Source organism: Ostrinia furnacalis, unplaced genomic scaffold (genome assembly GCF_004193835.3).
Source record: "Ostrinia furnacalis isolate ACB-3 unplaced genomic scaffold, ASM419383v2 OfSCF6632, whole genome shotgun sequence".
Lineage (NCBI taxonomy): Eukaryota > Metazoa > Arthropoda > Insecta > Lepidoptera > Crambidae > Ostrinia > Ostrinia furnacalis.
Window position 1 is genome coordinate 93,434 of NW_021136871.1, and position 14,586 is coordinate 108,019.

Consider the following 14,586-nt stretch of genomic DNA (forward strand, 5'->3'; position numbering starts at 1 on the left):
ATGTAGGTTACTTAGATGGGCAACGTTTGTACCCATTGCCATTATAAGATGATATAGGTGTACCAGAATCTCATGGCAAATGGGGAAAATAAACTTTGTTGAGTGCAATACTGGGGAAATTATGAAATATGAAATGGCCATATGAAAAACACACTTTTCCAATATTTTTGTTTGCCATGAGATTCTGGTACACCTATACCTAGATAAAGGGATGCTATTTGGTTAGTTTTTTTAAACTCAACGAGAAAAATTAACCCTTCTCAAAAAGAAAAAAACATGACTTGGACTAATATGGTCGTCGTTTATAAAAAATACATTTTCATGGAATTTTAAATAAATTGCGTTCTGGTATACATATATTATTAAGCTAGTGATCTGCTATGAAGGTTAAAGTAATTTCATCAACACTAAAAAAATACAATTTACTATAAAAACTGACATTTAGCACGCATAATGTCAAAAATAGTATATTTTGTTATTATACTAGGTACGGCGTGCGTGAAAATAATACGTGTAAACGAGTGTGACCTAATTATTATAAATGGATTATAATAAGCCTTATGTATGTTTGTCACACGAACGTAAATGTCGTAGTAAATAACTAACAGGTGGGGATACGGTCTGTGATATTATCTTTTTTCATTTTCATTCATTTCATTTTCATTTTTTCATTTTTATTATTATCCTCACAAAAAGTTAAAAAAAAACACTTAACCTTCGTTCTGGTGCAGTCGGGTAAATATTTTTGAATAATAATAAGATACCTTGACTCTTTTATAAAATAGTTTTTTATTTCTTTATATTCAGTCCTTTTCGTTTCACCAGGATGTGCGTATTTATTTCACCATCCAGGCACACCTACAGTATAGAACTAGTTAAAACTTCTCTTTAGGTACAACGCACCTCAACCCACACTTATGTCCGTATTCACAAACATTACTATGAGGTCTCATAGTGCGCGTGGACGCACAGGGTGTCACACGAACCAATCACAGAGCTCTATTCAACAATGTGCGTTCGATTTGCTGCTTCACTTAAGAAAGCATCGTTTGTGAATACGTTAAATTAGAAACATAACCCTCCTTCTGCAGTCGGGTAAAAACATCATCAACCGTTGCATACAGATGGTTATCTTAATTGCCAAAGCATCGCCGCAGTATGCCACTAGTTAATGGCCTAGCAGGTGCGGCACGGAAGCGAACCCGGGACCGCGCCCCGTGTGGGGTCAATAGCTCGATGGGAGATAGGGGTCGGGGCTCGATGGGAGATAGGGGTAGGTTTTGATAAGACTGGGGAAATAAGGCGTTTTTGCCGGTCATCACTGAACTATTACTAATATTTATTTATTTATTTACAGTAATAGTGCAAATAGAAGTGTTTACTTTAGCGCAGAGAGCTGCGTCGTCTCATTCGAGTTAAGTCAAAATTGAGCAGAGGCATTACATAGTTCGCGACTCCCAAATTGAATTTGCTAAGCAATAAAAACCTCTGACGTCATTTGTTCACCAACTACATAGGTACATACTAGGTAAGTACATTAATTATTAATCGCCAATCATGTAAACTGGGAACTAATACAGAAAGTTAGTTTTCACCCGACTGGGAATAGAACCCAGTACCTACTCAAGACAGTTTCAAGCCAAAGGACCACGCGCATTCTTCTTGCAAGAAACTCTAGGAAAACTCGTTCGTTTGTTCGTTCCTTTCAGCCGAAAGTCGTCCACTGCTGGACAAAGGCCTCGCCCAAGGATTTCCACAAAGACCGGTCCTGCGCCGCTCGCATCCAGGCACCTCCCGCGACCTTCACCAGATCATCGGTCCACCTAGTGGGAGGCCTGCCCACGTTACGTCTTCCGGCTCGTGGTCGCCACTCAAGGACTTTCCTGCCCCAGCGGCCATCAGCTCTCCGAGCTATGTGCTCCGAGGTAAAACTCGTACTAACTACTATTTACCACATTGTAGTAGTGTAAACATTCAACTAAGCACTGTCATAAACAACCGTGAAATATAGAACTAAACGTTTAATCTATGCAAAGATCTGACCAGTTTAATCGAGCCTGCGAGGGCATAATGAAAGTTTTCCCCAGTTTTCACTCGGTTAAGGCAAAGTCACGCGATTCCAAATATACGGTGTTTTTGTTATTTAACGGGACTATTCCCACCTTTCTTTCCCACCGCTGCAACTCCTGTGTAGCTAGGATCTACAGCTTGACCGCCAATAACTCAACCAGTGAAGGTCAGTTTGTCACGGGGAAAGTTAAACCAATTGGACCCGCAACGAAATTTGAAGTAGATAATGAAGTTCCTTCCCAGGGGTGTCGTAAAAGGCGACTTAGGGACTACGAGTACACATCAAACAGAGAACGCGCAGCAGCGCTCTCTGAAAAACATCAATCTTTTAAACTGCGATCTCCAACCCGCCTGCCAAGCGTGGAGATTATGGCAAAACCCTCCACTATAGTGGAGGAGGCTCATAGTCCAGCAGTGGACTGTAAAGGGCTGTTGATGATGAATGAAGAGTTCAAATAAATATTACTATTTAATAGCCATGTGGATCCGGCAGAGTAGAATAGAGCAACCCCCATGTTTGTGAAGTTGTAAAAGGCAACTAAGGGACAGATTATGAACTAAGGGACAAATATGTGAACATCAGGCCTCTCCAACCCGTCTGGCCAGCGTGGGGAGTGTAGACCAAATCCTCCATTTGCCTCTGGTAAATTAGAAAGGGCGCGTGCTCTTTCTGAGGAGAGCAAATGACTGAATCTACCTCAATTACAGGAAAAAACCGGGAACGCAGCGTGGGACGTCTACCCACAAGGTGGATCAACGACATAGTAAAGATAGCAGGGAAGCGCTGGACGCAGGCCGCTACTAATCGATCAACATGGAAAGCATTGGGGGAGGCCTATGTTCAGCAGTGGACGTCCTATGGCTGAAATAATGATGATGATGATGATGGCAGGAAAAAAAGCAAAAAAATTGGTATCGGAAAATGTACACAAAATGAAGGAATTTTATAGCAATCTAATTCTAAATAACACACGAATCTGCCACTATCTATTGAAAGAATTATCTCAAACATATTTACATGCACACGTTAAAATGTAAAAGCAAGATTATCTATCACGAAAAAGTATAACAGCATTTACGAGATGTTTTCGTAATTAATGCATTTCTCTTAAGGGGCCGACGTATAATTGAGGGGCAGGTTCGTTAAGGGGCAGTCACGCGATGCTATCGCCATAGCAATCTAGACCTAATCAACCATGAGATAGAAATTAATCGAGTTCATGTTCTTTGTAAATCGGAATCTCTCTTAATCGCATTTGTGGTCTAGTGATACCGGTCTTAAACCCCAGAAGTCGCAGGTTCGATTCCCAGCGAGGGCTTTATTTTCTGCTTAAAAAAAAAGGTCGGGTCTTTCTGACAAATCGATCGAAAGCTAGTCTTCCGATCTAAGCTAATAAAATAACTTTAACAGCCTTGCAACAACAAACAACTTTATGATGTGATATTGCTATTAAGCTGGCATTCGAAAAGACATATTTTGTGCCATGTTTACATCCAAAGGATCTAAAACAATAAAAAATGAAATCCTTGACTTAACAGTAATAAATAAATATGATATCACACATACTTGACCACCAATAGAGCGAAAATTGCTGTCAAAGGAGATGGGAATTCCGAGAATAAACATATTTTAATTAATGGTAATTCAATATTCGGAAATCGGAATATGTTATTCGTGAGAAAAAAGGATTCATAAACAAGTTCAAATTCCATCAATCCTACAAGTTTTTATAATTTATGCTTGTGGCTTATGTCCTCCTATGTTCTTCTGATTAATTTCTATTTTTCTTCTAATTGCGGGTCCAATGACAGTTTAACTTTCCCCCGGGACAAACTTGACCTTCACTGGTTGGGTTTTTATTGGCGGTCAAGCTGTAGATCCTGGCTACACAGGAGTTGCAGCGTTGGGAATAGATTTTTTATTATGTATGCGCTATTTTATTCATACTTATAATATTAGACTTAAACCTGTAAAATCTCTGTAATTAGTGTATTCTTCTTCAGACACTTCAATCTAAATTATTTGTCATAGATATAGATAACAGACTGTAAGAATTTCGTAACATCAATTAAAACTTGACCTTGAGTTCGACTAATTGACTAAAAACGAAGATTTGCCTCAATAAATAATTTTACGGAATTTAGGAAATAACAATCTCTATAAAGAATTTATAAGGTCGATTACTTTATTGACGGACGTATTTAATTTAACTGTCAGTCATTTACCTCGGTTTTAGGAGGAAACCGAGGACTTATTTATTTACGATTACAACAGTAATAAAAATATAAAAGTAGGGCTTAGCGCCCACAAGCATTCTCTACCAATAGATCGGAAAAGCTGCCTAAATTGAGGGAGATTCAATCTTATCAGATTATTAGGCAGGGTCGCGGCCGGTGGTATGGTTTGTAGGGGCATACGGCATACCATTTCCAGGAGGGCGGCAGCAGATATTCCCCGACACCCTCCCCCCCTTCTTGGTATCTTAACACTTAACTATTTTTTTAACTCTTAGTCCTGAACCCTAATGTGCGAGCCACGGAAACTGGTCAGTAATAAATAAAAGTAAACTAAAGGGAGATGTGACAAGGGGGCGGGGCCGGTGTCGCAGCAATATGCCCAAAAACAGAATACATTGCTCGTGTAAGCAATGATGACAGCAGCGACGTCATAATGTAAATAGTTTACATTGCTTGCGTAGTACTATAGATTATTTGCATATACAACGTGTCCCAAAATTCAAGGATAAGCCGGCGCCGCAGGATGGACATAGTCATGACTACTTTAGGAAAAATAAGGAAAAAAATCTATCTCAATTATTTTTTAAGTTACACAATAAATTACGAAATCCTTCGAAAATTGACACCCCTTATGATATTTTACATTACCACGACCACAATTTTTCAAATATTTCTGTTTTTTTGTTTGTATCGGCAACTTAAGTAGTGCTGCTGTCCATCCCAACTCTTAAACCCCCCAGAATCCTTGCAGTTTTTACACAAAAATTAATCAAAATATGTTATTTCCTTAAAATTTTGAACGATTTTTACTTTCACTAAACTTTGACTCATCGTTTTGTAAAAAAAAAGTATGAACACTACCACGGCAAGTTTTTTATAAAGTTGACGCAACTATCCAAGATTCCAAAATGGTATAATACTCTAAGATACCTAGTCGCAAAAAAGATATGCGTACCATTTTTACAAGCACTTCGCTAGTTAGTTAGTATGGGATAAATCTTGCAACTGAATTTAACACCAGTTCTCCTTAACCAATTGAGCTGAAATTTGGTATACTTGTGTTCGTACGATGACAATGTAATATTATGGTACCATTGAGCTGGATGGAGTCTGGAGGTGGCCATAGGAACTCTTAACAAAACGGCGGAATCGCATCTAGTTTGGGTTCGTTGGACTTGTCTTTTCGAGCACTTTAGTGCTAGATGATGTCCAGGGTCCTGATGATGAAGTCAAGAGGTGGCAGGAGCTGGCCATAGGAACTCCTAAACGAAACAGCGGAAGCTTATCGAGTTTGGGTTCGTTGGATTTGTCTTCCTGAGCACTTGGGCCATGAGATTGAGAAACAACTAAAAAGTTTAAAATAAAGTTGTAATAAAAAAAAACTTTTTTAAAAACAAGCTTGACTTCGTTTGAAAATTATAATTGACTTCATCATCAGGACCCTGGACATCATCTAGCACTAAGGTGCTCGAAAAGACAAATCCAACGAACCCAAACTAGATGCAATTCCGCCGTTTCGTTTAGAAGTTCCTATGGCCACCTCCAGTCTCCACTCAGCTCAATGGTACCATAATATTGCATTTTCATCGTACTTACATAAGTATACCAAATTTCAGCTCAATCGGTTGAGGAGAACTGGTTTTAAATTCAGCTGCAAGATTTATCCCATACAACTAACAAGCGAAGTGCTTGTAAAAATGGTACGCATATCTTTTTTGCGACTAGGTATCTTAGAGTATTATACCATTTTGGAATCTTGGATAGTTGCGTCAACTTTATAAAAAACTTGCCGTGGTAGTGTTCATACTTTTTTTTTACAAAACGATGAGTCAAAGTGGAGTGAAAGTAAAAATCATTGAAAATTTTAAGGAAATAACATATTTTGATTAATTTTTGTGTAAAAACTGCAAGGATTCTGGGGGTTTTAAGAGTTGGGGTGGACAGCAGCACTACTTAAGTTGCCGATACAAACAAAAAAACAGAAATATTTGAAAAATTGTGGTCGTGGTAATGTAAAATATCATAAGGGGTGTCAATTTTCGAAGGATTTCGTAATTTATTGTGTAACTTAAAAAATAATTGAGATAGATTTTTTTCCTTATTTTTCCTAAAGTAGTCATGACTATGTCCATCCTGCGGCGCCGGCTTATCCTTGAATTTTGGGACACGTTGTACATACTGATACCGCAGTGGATAATGAGTACATATTTTGATTACTTTGTGTGTGTGAATTTCTAATGCGACATTGAGTTTCGAACTCAGATAAAAAAAATAAAGGATAAGTTAAGTAATGTTTTCAGTTTAGAAATAAAGGGTATACTCACGAGGTGTTCGCCAGAAAGCACCTCCAGCAGCGAGATGAGGTTGAGTCCATCGCGCAGGTCCTCGAACAGATCGCCGACGTGCCGGTTCACCTGCGCACACGCAGCATGGTTAGATGTTTACAACTAACAGCCTTAGGCTGGTTTTAGAGTCACGCTGACGCACGCTGACCGTCAGCGCTGACAGCCGAAATGTATCGACGATCAGCGAGCGATCAGCGCGATTCTAAAACCCGCCTTACCTTATGTCAAAAAATCAACGAAAATACTAAAATTATTTAGTCTGGATTGCACCATCTTACTTTAACTTTCACAAACGTCAAAAATCTGTAAAACTCCATACAAAAAGCACCGGTTATCGTTATCGTTCAAAGTTAGGTGGTGCAACTCAGCCATGTGTCGTACACATTATTATTATTATGTTCACGTCCTCATATTAATTGCAATCAAGTAAAACAGAATACTCTACTTTGAATACTGCTGAAATATCAGAACGTTTTACATAAACACACATGCAAAAATAAAAACTCACTAATTAACTAAATTAAGCTCTTTCAAAAATATGTATAACTGTTTAAAAATCTATATGCTGACTCGATTTTCATCTCGACAGGTAGACAATCTTGTCACAGTAAATAAATCAAATACATGAAATAAACATCTTAATTTATTCTAACCATATCGATATGATATGTATTGAACACTAGTGTCCAACATAGTCCCAAATCATTAATCATCAGTAATATGAACAAAAACAAAATAAAAACTGAGCTTACGACATCTGGAAACGATTATGAAGCCGTGTTAAAGGCGAAAAACAACTAAAAAAACCAATAACATGAAGAAAAAACCATTAGCGAGAAGAAAAAAAATCACACGAGACATCCAAAAAGTAAAACAACATGTCAGTAAAAAAGCTACAGATTTGATTAAAAATCGAAATTATTTTTAAACTCTTCATAAATTAATAAGGTTGCAAAAAGAAACAAAGGTTAAGTTCAGAAAAGCCAAAAGAAAAATAATAATATCTTATGGAAAATCAGAAAACCATCTGAAATCCATAGTCTAACATAACAACTAGGGGCGCTCTATCTACTACTACTACTTACTATAAGTTGCTAACTACAGCTAAAAAATAAGCTGTTTTAAAAAGATTCTTATAAGTTACTAATGTCTGTTCTTTTATTCCAAATACCAATAGTAATAGTTTCTCTTCTGTTAGTTCGGGAGTTTTTACTCCATAAAACATCGTCTAGCGAAGAACTTACTAATTTACTTTAGAAATGATCTTATGAAGTAGGTTTTTATGACTCACTCTACTGCAACTTCTTAAGAGCCTCATAATTTTTAAAATCTTTAAAAACAAGACTTGTAAACAGTGAGAAAGCACAACTTCACAAAAGTTAATAAATCAGTAAAAGTAAGTAATCCACTAATTAAGTTCGAGACAAAATAAAAAAAGTCAGTCCAAGTTTGACTGACACAGCTAAGCAGTGTATCCTAGAATCTAGCACAGCCTGCACAGCGAACAACAACCAAACAACATCAAGCTACCGACTTACTTGCTGAGGTGGACAGCAGGGCTGGTTGTTCACCACCTCACACACGTGAAGCCGTGTGTAGGTCTGTCCGAGCAGCGTGGGCAGAAATAGTGTTAGCACCTGGAGGGTCCATATAAAGATCAACAAACCACTGACACAACTACACGTCAACGACAATGATCGACAATTTCTATGTAACGATATGTTTAACTATATGACGAATATCAAAATCATACGCAAGTGGTGGTATTTTCTACACTTAGGTCCGAATTATGAGTCAAATTATGTGGCAGTTTCGTTACCACAAGAACTATTTTATCATCATCATTTCAGCCATAGGACGTCCACTGCTGAACATAAGTCTCCCCCAATGACTTCCATGATGACCGGTTAGCAGCGGCCTGCATCCAGCGCCTTCCTGCTACCTTTATGAGGTCGTCGGTCCACTTTAAGATTTTTTACACCACTAATTTTATACCAGGAAAGTAATTAACAGTGATATTTTTCACTTTAAGTTCATGTGATGATAGTGAAAATAGACGTGACACATATTTTGACCAAGGTTTAGTTAGAGTTAGAAGCTTGGCTCTACATGAGATCTGACAACTTTTTTACATTGCCATTATGGTCTCATCTTGACAATATTTTACATGAAAATGGGGTGGGGTGATTATTCAAAATTATTTTTTTTGTACTACAGTAATCAAAGAACGTACAGTATACATATTATTATACTCCTGAAGAAATAAGTCATACAATAAAATAAATGCTTTCAAAACTGGATGAAGATTGCAGGCAAACTAAATGATGATCCACAGAGCTGACTGAGCATAATGATGAAGAATAGTGATAAAGTAATACCACAACATCAATAAAATACAAAATAAAAAAGATATCAAACGATCTTTTAGTACTGTTGATCGTAAAAAAAGAATAACGACTGAATACAAAACTCGACGTATTTATTAAACCAAACTGAAAAATAAATTCAAGTTTTGTTGATACTGACACATACTCGTATACCGTTGAATAGATTTTACTGACAAAGAAAGATGATAAGTTTGGGAGTAGCAATAGTAAGATTGTTATTCTACTACCACTATTGATATTAAAATCGTCAGAAATGTTGTATTGTAGGGGACACAAAGTCAATTTATCTGAACCTAAGACTTTATAGAGCTAACATGATTCAAGGAATGATGTCAATAAATCATAATTATCGGCATTTGGTATCCACTTTCATAATTTGTATTCTTGTGTATAAATCTGTTACTCAAATCCATTGGTAGTAAATAGAAATGTGTCAGTATAAACATAAACTTATAAATCAACTAGAACACAACATCAAGCAGTGTATGTTACAGACCTTCAGATATTTCCAGTGCTGCTCCGAATCCAATGACAAGCGATGGAAAATTAACATAAGAAAAATCCGTTAAATTAACAAATAAGTGACGCCGTACGCAAGATAAAGTGGACAATTGAAAGAAAAATCCTTTGATAAAGCCTTTTTAAATCCTTGATCATAAAGCATTCCACTTAATCATAATGGATTATGTATAAACATATTTTTATTCTTATTCTTTTCATTCTTTTGGTTATACTTTCGCTTCCAACTTCTTAACATGATCAAAGGTTTAAAAAGGCTTTAAAGATTAACGTTAACATGATTCTCTCAAGTAGATTGTTGTTAATGCTTCTATCGGTTACGCTGTCACAACTTTTTATACAAAAACTTAACCCAAAATGGAAGACCTAAACACAGTTATCTTATGTAGTTGTATTATGTTATTTTTCAACTAAAATATACAGAATTACAGCCTGTGCTATACAGAATTACAACCTGTACTATTCAGACGAGCAAACACTCAAATTCGAAGAGGTTTTAGGCAGGTCGAAATTGTGGACAAAACTGCAGGGTATTTTTGGGTAGAGTTAATAGTCACTTCTAATAATGCTTAAAAGGAAAACCATTCTTTATTTAGTAAAGGTTTCCACTAAAGCGGAGAGAAGAAGAGGTGTTAGAATAACCAATCAGAATTCGTAATTTCCACACCATCTCTCCGCTAAGCTGATTGATTTTCCAATCACCTCTCCTCTCCGCTTTAGTAAAAACCAGACCTTACTATTACTTAAAAACCCAACATAATTCTTGGAACAGGACACCATTTGAGAGTAATTTTAATTGGGAACGAATCGGATAGCGATACTATGAATTTAAATTAGAATTCAAATTAGCAATTTGCCATCGAGTCGTAAACGGCTCTAATGGAGTCAATAGAACATAAGATACCATACCTATTGCTTGTTGGAAAGGTTGAAATTCCTCGAAGGTTTTATGTTAATACTGGTGTAAATGTTATCAACCTAAAATATGCAAAGGAGATCATTCAGGCTTCATACATTTTTGGGCCTTTTTTGAAAGTGCCGGCCAACAAAAAAAAATGGTGCGTATTATTAGAACTAGCTATTTGGAGCAATAGTTAATATGGCATAAAAGTTGTAGGACCGCTCTGAACCAAGTTATACAAGTTCGATGATTCATCATTTTCATGCATTTATTGATTTTTGAAAGTGCAGAGAATCATATAATGATTATTGATATTGATAGAACTAGTTATTTCAAGCATCTGTCATTATAGTGCGAAAGTGTGGGTTCATTGTCTGTTCAGTTATTTAAGTGACAAAAAAGTAGTTTTCATGTTACTTCATTTTCCACCAGTTCATCCATTATAATCTGAGCAATATTTATAAAACCTTCCTCTCACGAAGCCCAGGTGTATCTACGCCGTGTACCAATATCTCCACGACAGCTTATACACAAATGATTAGCCACTTCACACAACAAACGGAATCTGAGTCGAATATTCACATATAGTCCGGTCGCCGAGCACGTAGAAGTTTGGCCAATGACCCCAAGCTACCCATCCTTATCGCTCGCACGTAATTATACCTATTGCTGTCGCGATTGTGCGACGGGCGGCCGCAGTGAGTGTGCGAGCGCGACAGCAACATAGATTCGTGCGAGCGAAAAAGATGGATAGCTTGGGGTCATTGGACGAAATTCTACGTACTCGGCGACCGGGCTTTAACAATGATGTTTAACGATAACGCAAGCAGGTAGCCGTTTGATGTAACGCGAGTCGCATGGATAACTGGATGACCTTCACTTCAGTTTTCAATGTCCCCGTCTCATTCACTGACGGGTATGCTCCGAGCCATCCTATTGGCTGGCATGTTTGCTCGTTTCTTCCCGGCCACAGCGACACTGCTAGCGCGGGCCACGGATGTATCTTTTTCGTTTCGTCATCGCGTCATTTGATCGCTAACTTAGAGCGGTCGGTTGATAATTGTTTTGGATCATGAGTTTCTAACAAAACATATATGTAATTATTTTCAAGTTTGCCAACACTTTAAAAGTCAATAAATGTATGAAAATGATGAATCATCGAACTTGTATGACTTTGTTCTGAGTGGTCCTACAACTTTTGTGCCATATTAACTATTGCTCCAAATAGCTAGTTCTAACAATACGTACCATAATTTTTTGTTGGCCGGCACTTTTAGAAAAGGCCCAAAAAGAATGATGTCCTTTTTGTTTTTAACTGTTCTATTTCAGGTTTTTAAGGATTACGTATTAATTTAAGCTTTTCGAGAACGTAGGCGTACCTATATTTATCTCTTTGTAAATAACTCAACAAGCAACATTTGTAATAACAATATTAAATACACTTGTACATGTACACCACAAAATAAGAAATACAAAGACACAAGCGTACAATAAAAGTGTAAAATCCCGATTAAAATAAGTGTGTGCAAATCTTAAATTATACATAAACAAAATTAAAAACAAAGACAGTGTTGAATAATAATTAGTAATTTGTCACCAATGTATTTCAACGTAATTCAATAACAATTTCTTACAAGTATTACAAATTGAATTGACGAATGCCATGTTCGCAAATTATTTACATTCATCATGATTCGTCAACTTAGGCGTTACTTAAGAAATATTGCTGTTTATGGATAATATTGATTAGTTTAATAAACAATCTTTAAAGTTAGCAGAGCTGGTAGTGTGGCAAATAAATAAGTATAAGAAATCATAACCATATGGAAGTCGTAAAATATAAGCCCAAGGCGTCCACTAAAAATCAGTACCTATCCAGCCATGCATGTAGCTGGCTGGATATACTGAGCGGGCGTCCTTTTTGGCACAGCGCCTTATATCATAGACATAATTATTATGTATTATTATTGTTATTTTTTATTGTGTTAATTTATTGTTTCTCTTTTTTCTATGTGCCAAATAAATAAATAATAAATAAATATCCTTAGACATTTACACTGCGCTTCTAGACCCAAACTAAGCAAAGCTTGTACTATGGGTACTAGACAACGGATATAAACATACTTAAATACTTTTTTTTTTGTAAATACATACTTATTATACATAGAAAACACCCAGTCCAATACAAACAAATATTATGTTCATGCACACAAATGTTTGTACTGTGCGGGAATCGAACCCGCTACCTCCGGAATAGTAGTCCGTTTCGAACCACTACACCAAACGGCCGACTTTGATTTTCTTTCTTTCTAAAAGGCGACAAGGGACAAAATATGCGAGAATCAAGCCTCCCCAACCTATCTGGCCAGTGATAGAGACTGTAGGCCAAATCATTTGCCTCTAGTAAATTAGAGAGAATCGTACTCTACAGTAGAGAAATGGAATTAAAATTGGGCTAATTCAAATGCATTTGTCGAGAGTAGAAATCGTCTGTCAAATAATTTTCTAGTAATCAATTTTGAACTGATTGTCAAGGTAATACAGTTGAAAATTGAATAACAAAGCCAGACTACGCCTAATGTCAGATCAGCCGATGGTAGATGCCAAATTTCCAATATCGCGTACGAAGACGGAGAACTTTGTCAATATAGTGGTACATAAGGGTCATAATTAGTGGATGCCGACGATTTTCGCGCTGTCATCTCAACGACAGCCCACCCTTGTCGTTAGAGCAGTCGACTGGATAGAAAGCATGGAATTAACATGGTGATTGATAAACTAGGTGCAAATAAGCATAGGTATTTTTTATCCACAGAATGCTTTTTGCTTAAATTTGAAAATAAAGGATATTGTTCTGCGTCCATACATCGTTCGCCCCAAGCTGGCATACATTTAGTATGGAGGCTGAAAACATTGAATTTTCGGATAGATCCAGTTAATTCTGTAACTATTTACTGATACCGTTAGAAAGAGCTCGTGAAGCACTTTCAGGATGAGTAACCAGTTTTTCGATATCTTGTGTAGTTTAGAAATAATCGAGTGAGATTACTTATCGTTTCCACCCTGTATAACCTGTATGGATGAGAGTAGTGGCAGATTGAAAGCAATGGAAGGAGTTGAAGGATGGGAAGGCTGATTCGGAAAAAACCTTTTTTATTATTATAATAAACCGGCATAATTATTTTTATGTATTATAAAACTGGCAGGGCTCTTACCTCTCTGGGTTGAATCCAATTTCGAACAATGTTTAATATATCTTGATTATTCTCTGTATCCAAACAATGACTTCAAGTTCGCAATAATGAACAACCACATCCAACACAAACTTGTTGGTGACCTACCGGGGCACCGGTTGGCATATCTGGAGAGTCTTGTGAAGTAGGTGTGGTATCTCTTTGCAATAATGAGTGACAAGCCCCACAGATGTAGTCATTTGCAGTAACCTGTTTAAAAATAATAATAATTAGAAATAAGTTTAAAAAAATTATCAGGTTTTTAAAGTCCCGCACTTAAATTATTTTATTTTAGTATTAATTTACAGAAACAAGCTTTCATTGAGAGCAGGGAGATAGTGTCAAAGTAAATAATTCCTTAGATTTACACCAAAACCAGCTGGATTGTCAACATAATTGTTGTTTCGCTCATGCCTCCATTGCGCTGTACCATCGACTAGTTTCTTACAATCGAATCGGGCCTGGCTGTCCACACTGTCCAGGGTTGAACCACAGATAATAGCGGAACATTCATTTCAAGACAACCCGCCATGAGAACGGCAATTCAGAAGTTTGGCAAGGCTAGTACTTATTCATAAGATTGCTGAGCAAAATGTAGGTACTTACCGATCGAGGTGCTGCCCATTGTTGTGTATAATTAGGTTGCTCATTTTCTAACACCATAGAACCACCAGCCGAGCCTTGGCCGAGCCACACAAAAACCATGACAAAAACAGTAAATCCTAGGCTGTGTATGTCGTTATTGCAATCAATCAGAGTCCGTTTGAATAGCCAAGTTTTAAAGCACAGATTAGAGAGTATGTTTTAAAGTTCCGAAAATAAAAGCTAAAACACAAACGAATCACAAAGAAGGATCAAGCAAGACAGCAACACAGCAATAGTGAGTGAGAGAG

The 14,586-nt window shown here is 37.0% G+C and overlaps 1 protein-coding gene and 1 long non-coding RNA gene across 2 annotated transcripts in view; both read right to left on the reverse strand.

Moving 5' to 3' along the window:
- The window catches only part of LOC114362575 (plectin-like), a gene marked incomplete at its 3' end in the record, with an annotated part of 103,900 nt that extends 92,493 nt beyond the window's left edge, over positions 1–11,407 (reverse strand). Inside the window, exons 1-3 of the mRNA XM_028318029.1 lie at positions 11,375–11,407; positions 8,192–8,290; positions 6,633–6,722 (exon numbers count right to left, since the gene is read on the reverse strand). Coding sequence (XP_028173830.1) covers positions 6,633–6,722; positions 8,192–8,290; positions 11,375–11,407 — 222 coding nt within the window. The remainder of the gene's footprint in view (positions 1–6,632; positions 6,723–8,191; positions 8,291–11,374) is intronic.
- Positions 11,408–13,700: 2,293 nt separating this feature from the next.
- Positions 13,701–14,385, reverse strand: LOC114362576 (uncharacterized). The gene is made up of 2 exons (XR_003656698.1): positions 14,300–14,385; positions 13,701–13,903 (listed from the first exon to the last, which is right to left on the reverse strand). It is a non-coding gene; the product is annotated as an uncharacterized LOC114362576 (long non-coding RNA).
- Between the last annotated feature and the right edge of the window lie 201 nt (positions 14,386–14,586).